The sequence below is a fragment of the Lonchura striata genome, chromosome 21 (assembly GCF_050655825.1).
Source record: "Lonchura striata isolate lonStrDom1 chromosome 21, ASM5065582v1, whole genome shotgun sequence".
NCBI classification, from domain to species: domain Eukaryota; kingdom Metazoa; phylum Chordata; class Aves; order Passeriformes; family Estrildidae; genus Lonchura; species Lonchura striata.
In genome coordinates, this window is record NC_140723.1 from 9,243,084 (window position 1) to 9,250,932 (window position 7,849).

At 46.0% G+C, this 7,849-nt stretch overlaps 1 protein-coding gene across 1 annotated transcript in view; it reads right to left on the reverse strand.

Moving 5' to 3' along the window:
• ZBTB40 (zinc finger and BTB domain containing 40) overlaps positions 1-7,158 on the reverse strand; it is a 39,429-nt gene extending 32,271 nt beyond the window's left edge. Inside the window, 5 exon segments of the mRNA XM_085559092.1 lie at positions 2,191-2,324; positions 2,921-3,002; positions 3,004-3,598; positions 5,595-5,694; positions 7,143-7,158. Of these exon segments, the coding sequence (XP_085415218.1) occupies positions 2,191-2,324; positions 2,921-3,002; positions 3,004-3,598; positions 5,595-5,694; positions 7,143-7,158 (927 nt within the window).
• Between the last annotated feature and the right edge of the window lie 691 nt (positions 7,159-7,849).

A 7,849-nucleotide genomic window follows, 5' to 3' on the forward strand; every position in this document is an offset into this window, starting at 1 on the left:
AGGCCCACAGGCAATGGAAATGATCCACAAACACAGTGACATTTATTCTACATGGGAGAATCAATGCTCCCCCACTTCATCTGAACCTGGCAGTAGAGAGAACAAATGAGCTGTGCAATAATTTGAATTGAGTCTCTCTAAGAGAGCACAGGAAGATAAGACTTGACATCAGCAAAGCTCTTCTGCGCTTCCCTAAATTACTGCAATTTCAGTCTTGTTCTCCTTTCCAAGCAGATTTCATCTAAGCCAAAACCAAATTAGACAGGAATAGTTTATGTGAAATATACAGAGAAACTATAAAACAGAAACAACCCCAAAAATCACATCTCCCTAAACTGACATGCAATTCATCTGCATTTTTCAGTACGGGGAGCAGAACAGAATATCAAACTCAGAGAGAAGCAACAGTTCTCGCAAAAGCCAGCCCTGCCCCACAAGCCTTGTTGGGGAAAAACCCTACAACAAAATGAGTCTTCACTGGAGGCAGGAAGAAATAGGCAGGAACAGTAGAGGGGAGCAGACCAGAGTGCTGCACAGAACAACATACCATGCAGGGATGAGTTCACCAGCAAAGGAAAATAAATAGAGGCATCCAAGGCCAAATTCCACTAAAACCACCGGAGCCTGAACACCAGGACAGCCTTGGTGCCAATAGGCAGGCTGACAAAAGTCCCCAAAACTTTACTGCCCAAAATAACTGGTGCTTTCCTAGAGAGATCAGCTCCTTCCAGAAGGGTCCCAAGAGAATACTCCCGAGGAATGGGAAATCGCCCCTGTAGCAGGGCAAGCACACCCAGCAAGAATGCTTTCTACACAGAAACAGTGTCTCACCGACTTCCAGACAACTTTCACTTGCCCCAATGCACTCGAGACTTCAAACAAATGACTAGCAAAAGAATACAAAGAAAGGGAGGGGGAAAAATGAGAGAAAAAAAAAATCCATTGACATCTACTGGCACAACCTCAGCCTGTTATACATCCCAGTTTGGCTCTTTGGAGCTGAACTTGCACTTCAAGCATGACTTTAAAAATACACTGCTGTGTTTCCCCCCAAAGAAACACTAGGCTCTTGTGGGGAAAAGCTGCTCTGTGTGCTGGAAACACTCTCAGTGCTAAGGTCCACAGGTCCTGCTGGTCCCAGAAGAGCAGTAATCAGAGAGGGACAGATCTGGCTCAGCTCTTGCTTATAACAGGCTCCAGCCTGTTCTCCCACTGCCCTGGGGCTGACACTTTTCATGCTTGTCACAGCTGAAAAGTGATTTTTCAGGAAGCCTTAAAGAAAATACATTTCTTATTTATTCAGCACTTATTTATACCTGCAGAAAAATTGTCCAGCTACCACTGTGCGGTCAGACACCCAAACTGGCTCTGAGCTCTACAACCTCTCCCTTGGCTCCTGCTGTAACAGCTCATTTGGGAGCACAAAAGACCAGGAATGGATCTGTAAACCTTCACTAATGGGTCTGAAGTGGTGAAGGAACACGAAATGGCAGGAAACGGCAGTGATGGCAAAGCAATAGCAAACAAAGCTGTCGTGCAGTGCAGAAGCTGCAGCTCACCTGCCTGGGCACTCTGCCAGCACAGCTCTGCCCTGCCTCCAGCCGTACGGGGAGGCAGGAACAGGACCTGTCAGCATTGAAATGAACAGGGCTTATGCCTTTATTCGTGCTCAGCTCTTTATTAAACAGATCAGCTGGGCAAGGGGCTCGACAGGGAACTTGCCCCCACTGTTGTAGCTCTCGCAGGCAGCTGAAAAGTGAGATGTGCAGAATCTGCTGCTGAAGTCCAGCAGCAGCTGTCCCCTTTCCTTTCCTCATAGTAACACCAGAAAATTCTTGATTCTTTGCTCTGACTTTCCACAGCCCACTCTAGTCTTGTCCTCCACAGGTTATGGCGACAGGTCAAATGTCGATCAGGGATATGTTTTCTTCTTCCTCAGCCAGCGTATTGTACCTGTCCAGCCACCTCAACTGTGTTTAGTTCTTCATTTAGGGGTATCTTTACCCCGGCACGGAGACTCCAGGGACAGACTCTGCAGCCTTCTCCACCTTCAGCTACCCGGAAAGCTACAACAGCAGGGGTGAGATCCGTGTCTTTTTAATAAAGATCTGAACATTAATAAAGGCATAAGCCCTGTTCATTACAGGGTGAAGAAAAACTTGCATGATTTATGGAAGTAAACACACCTACCTCCTTTTGAGAGGCATCAATTTCTCTGCACTTCTCAAGACTTTTCAGCAGAACCTGGGCATCAGAAAGAGCCTCAGAGAAAACATTTTCAGATCAAACAAAGAAACCCATTTTATAGCTTTTGCTCTCTGCTGCTGTGCAAGGGAAACAAGATGAGTTATTTGCTAATTGAATGGATTCACAGAAAGCAGGATGTGATTGAAAGGCATCAGTTTGTAACCAGCACATTGGCTATAAAAGGAAAACTGTGACTTATAAATCCCTTCTGAAGACATCACACAGCCTGGAGGGAAAACCAACAGTTTATTTAACACAGTTATAAATGGAACATTTATTTTAAACTCAGTACAGCCTCTGTTTTCCTCCCATGATGAACAGGAGTTTAAAGGATAAGGTAGCATTAGCAAGCAACTCTATTCACTTGCTGTTAGACATATTGCCTAATCAGCCCTATGTCCTGCAGTCACACAGATTCCACTGCATGGCAATCACATGCCTGGGCAATAAAAGTTTTGCTCACTACAGCTCTGGCAAAGCAATGAGCATGAAGCAACTACAAAAGCCAAAGGAAGAAAATCTCTGCAAAACAGGGGGATATGCTGCTGTTGCTCCTAACCCAGGGCAAACTAAAAAAAGTAAATGGAAACTAAAAATACCCCAAAACAGGCAAATATGAGCCAATGTGTTGCAAATAAGAGGCAATGATGTGCCCAGACCCATGACATCTCACCTAAATCCCTTGATTGCCCTTTCCCCTCTGGCAGCACAGCAAGCTCCTCATCCATACAGCCACTCCATTCAGCATGGGCAGGGCTGGTCAGGGCCAGAGCCTGAATCCTCCTGGAGGGACCTGGAGTCACTCGACATGGTGTCCTGATGAACCCAGTAACATCTGCTTCCATTTCTGCTTCTATAGGGTAAAGGAGAAATGCTCTGAGTGAGGATGATAAATATTTTTTCTTCATCAGGTCTTCCAGACTGGGGCAGGTAATTAGCTTCAGCTTGGTTTCCAGATGAATCTTCCTGGCTGGAGACTCCTTTCATTACCTGGACCTGAGCAGAACAACTTATGAGATCCCTGAGGAGGTTCTTAGAACTAACAGCCACATCAAACATCTGCAGACTGTCTGCCACAGAGATAATTTCCAAGACACTGTGTTTCCCCAGTGGGAGTTTGCCACTATACATAATCTCAAATAAGAGTGGAAGCTCCTCAGTTTTACCACAGAAGCATCAATGGGAGATGGTGTCTAGCGTGCTGTCCAACACAGATTCAAACAGCAGGCTGGCAGGAACCAAAACCACCTTGTGCACTCTAAAATGCACATTCCCAATGAAGATCGTGCAGTCACAGAAGTGCTGCTCCTTGCAGAGAGTGTACAACTGGGTCAGCAGCTGCCAGCCATAACTGGGATGCTCCTACTGGCCTCCTCTTGCTTTGGTCTCCACACTGCTTTCACAAAGCCCAAATAATTAAAAGGAAATGGGTCCTGGTAGCATTTCTCTCTACAAGACAGAAAGAAATAGTAAGAAAATTACTTTTCAGTTTACATGTTTTAGAAGTCTACTATGCTTCAATTCTTTGGTTACAGCAAGGTCCTCATTCTGAACTCACACTCCTCAAATGCAGCAACTTACTCTGACACCTGAAGAGTCTATATAGTGTTTAAACCTAAATGAGTAGATATGGACTGAGTACTGAGTCCTAGGAGCTATAAAAAGGGAGTAGAGCCTCCCTGATGTGCCATACATCTCACGGAGGTGTGAGTGCCCATCAGATCAGGCACTGCAGTCTCAAGCTGTGCCTGCAGCCAGGGGCTGGAGCTGATGCTGAACTCACCAGCTGGTTTCTGAAAGGGCAGGTGGGGAAGCTGTTGCAGCATGTGTCCAACCACAGGTGTTCTCTGGTGCAACTAGCAGCGGAGCGGCTGGGGAAAGGTCGGCAACAACACCCGAGGGATATGCAGGGTGCATGGGGAAAGCCTCTGGTCTCGGAAGCTCAACGATGGTGTGGTTGAGTAGCACAGCAACAAGGAAGGGACAGGTACAGCTGAAGTGTCAAAACTGAAGATACTAATTAAATAAATAAAAGAGCACAAACAAGGGTGTAAAACAAAACATAAAGAGGCTGCTTCAGAAAACCCCGAGGCGGAGCCAACATGCATATATATAGTCTCTCACAGAATGTAGTCTCTCAGAATGTTCTAGAAGCCTTCTGGCCAATCATGGGCTGTTGATCTGCATGGCCATTCTTGACTAGTCCCAGAGTCTTTTGCGAGTCCTTTGCTTCTCACCATAAGCTGCCTGGATGTCATCAGTTGTGGCTTTGTCTTTCTTGACACCTGATGTTGGTTGTCTGGGGTGTGGCTGTGTGGCCAGTCCCTATCCTGTTCCCTCCAGGACAAGCTTGCACATCTTCCCCCTCTTTTATTTAAAATGTAAAAGTATAACAATTACAGTAAAAATAATAGTCTTATTTTAACTAAAACTACACTCTACTTAATGGACTTTGCAATCAATTTAGCTAAACTTGAGAACGAAAATATGTAGAATACTGTAAATAAACTTTACAATTAAACAGATGGGTTCATGATGCAAAGTTAAATAAATAAACAAATGGTCAACTGGACTAACTCCGAGGATCACCCAAATAAATAAAATAATTAAACAAATGGGCAGACTGGCCTAACTCTGAGGCTCACCGACATAATTAAACAGGAAAGATTGGCAATCTCTGCAACATGAATTATAACAAAAATCGGGAACTGCCAATTTAATATAACAGGAAAATGGGGGTAGGGTTGAGGGCTGATGGAAAGCAGGTTAGGGTAGAATGCAGGGCAGCGTGGCCAGTGCTGTCCTGGGTAGGGGACAGAAAAGGAGGGGAGATGGCAGACGGCAAGTGGCTCGCATGTGCTCTATGGCAGGTTCCATCTCCCATTCTGTTCTCAGGGTCAGTAGGTTCAAGGACATGGGGGTCAGAATGCGAAAACTGGGAAAGGAAGTCTGTTAAATATTGTACAATTAAAATGAAAATTGAAATGATTGTTGCCTATTGAAATGAAAAATAATCTCTTAGCATCCTAACAATGTAACAAAACAACAACACAATAAATGCATCTGAAAATAAATCAATTGTTTAAGAAAAATTCTAGAGGGGAGTGGGGGTTGATTATTTTGATCTTAAAGTGTTGATGTAATGGTTTTAGGGTCTTCTTTGGCAGCTTTTAAATGGAAGCAAGACTTAAAATTGAAAGCTTACATCCCCTCTCTTCTCTGCTCGTCCTCACAAAACCTTGCTCCCAAGTACCAGAGCCCACAGTATTCTAGGACCTCACGTTGGAAGTCTCTCTGTGCCATCCTCAATACCCCACATTTGCTGAGGGGTTGATGCTCTTCAGTACCTCATGTTGGGTGCCCGCATTCTCCACCACTTGTTGTGACCCATCTCCAGCTGTTCTGCTGCTAGCCCCGTCAGAGAGATCACCAGCAGTTGGACACGTGCTGGAACAGGAAGCAGAGCATGAAGACCTGTTCAGATCATCTCCCAAACACAGAGGAGAATCTGAGGTGTTAGCTGGAACCTACAAAGCACTAAGGGATTTGGGACCAGTTCATTTTCTCCCCCAAATCACTGGTAAGATGAGCAGGGCCACGTGAACATTAGAGACAGGGCTCTGCCCAAGGCCTTCAGCATCCCTTTCTTAGCACACCATGGTCTCAGCTCATTCATTTATGAGTCTTTTCCCCTAAAATATAATTTTTGGGAGAAGTCCATAAACCTAATCCTATCTACCAGAGCCCCTCTTTAACCTCCACCCTTCCCCACCCCATTGCAGGAAGGAAAACAGATAGGACATCTGCTAATAGAATTTTTATCAGTGGGTCATCTGGAGTTTTTAATCTAAGGTAGACAAGATAAAGATGTTACTGCCTTGTGCACACACTAGGATGCCTAACACTGGCATGGTAGGCAAAACAGAACAGTATGAGCAATAGAGAAAGAGCACCTGGATAGTCATGAATTACATGACCTTCAACATTTAACAATTTTGCACTCAGCTTCCTGCCCTCTTATAGATAACAGGACTAGTATAGCCTATCACCAGGCTATGAGCTTTAACCTTCCAATGTACATACACCAATCTCAAAGCTCTGCCTCGCATGAAATCAGGCTCAGTGCAACTCCCAGCTCGTACCAAATCACATAAGCAGATGTTGGGTGCAGACTGAGCCGACATCTCACTTCTTCAAGGCACCACCTCCTCTGGAGCTCAGTTTTTGTGGGAAGCAGGACTTCCTGTCCACAGGCAGGCAGGACCCCAGCCGTCCTTTTGCATGGCACTCCCTGTGGTGGCTGTGGGAACACAGAGAATAGAAGAATAGAAGAGAGTAGAGACATCACCTCATCCCGAGCTACAGAAGGCTGAACAACAAGGTTGGTTCATACCAGAAATGTAGGAGAGCTCTCGTGTGCAGCCAAGGGCTCCCTCAGGCTTTAAAGATGAAGTGCTATGAAACTTGTTTTTCAAGCACCAGGAGAAGATCACAAATGGTTTTGACATCACCTCAAAGCAGATGTGTAACACTCCTCAGTACTTCTGAGTACTTCTGAAGCAAGAGCACAGGGTTAGTGGATCCTTCTCTGGAAGGCAGAAAAACCTGAGTGGGCCCACCCTACTGCCCCCCCAGACCCACAGCTTCGTCAGGCATATTACTATCAAAGGCTGGCTGATCTGAAACTCATCTGTGGAGTTGTGTTTTTATACTTTATTGTATTTTCACTGTACTTCAATTTTAGAATGGTTTATCCCCTTGTACCCCTCTGTACCCCTTTGGTTTGTCCCTAGTTTTCCCACCTCTCCTCATGTGTCTATCACCCTAAAAGAGCAGAGTCATTCCCCTGTCTCCTCCCAGGTGCCTTGTCCATCACTCGGCATCCCTTCCCTTACATCTGGAAGCTTCCATCCCGGGTGCCAGGAGGTTGGATGAGGGCCTGGGGCCCCTCCCCTGTTCCTCCCCCATTGGATATCATAGGTGTCAGTTTGTACAAGAGCCACTCCCTACTGTTTTCCCATTGGCTAGTTGATTCCCCTCCCTCTCTGTACTTAATCTGTGGTATGCATCTCCTGCTGTTCTTGTCAGGAGGTTGTGTTCAAATGTGGTTGGGCTCTTTGGAGTCTCAATAAAGCTGTGAAGTTCTACCCCTGACAAGAGACTCTCTGTTACTTGCTGGTGGGGTCAGCTACACCTCAGGACCCATGGAGGCACTCCCTAAAGCCCATCCGGGTCCCACAGGGAGTGCTTCTCACTGCCCTACTCGCCCCTTGGAGAGCTAGCTGGGGCTGAGTGGATTCAAGATCTGTGGTCAGGGCGAGCACGCATCTTTCCAAGTACCAGATCCACCCCCTCCCCCATGCACAAGGCCAATCACCTGTGCTTCCTCAATCCAACACACAGGCTCTGCTCTCCTCCCACACCATTTTAAATCAAAAGGAACCAAGCTGCCATCAGCAGAGTTGCTCCTGGTTGTGGGAGAAGAGACAGACCCGATTATTTTACCAGACTCCATGTAATAGCGGTTTTAGTCCACTCACTCCTTCCCTGGAGTACTTCAACTAGAAGTTCTTCAGATGAGTTGAAATTGGGTCTGCTGATT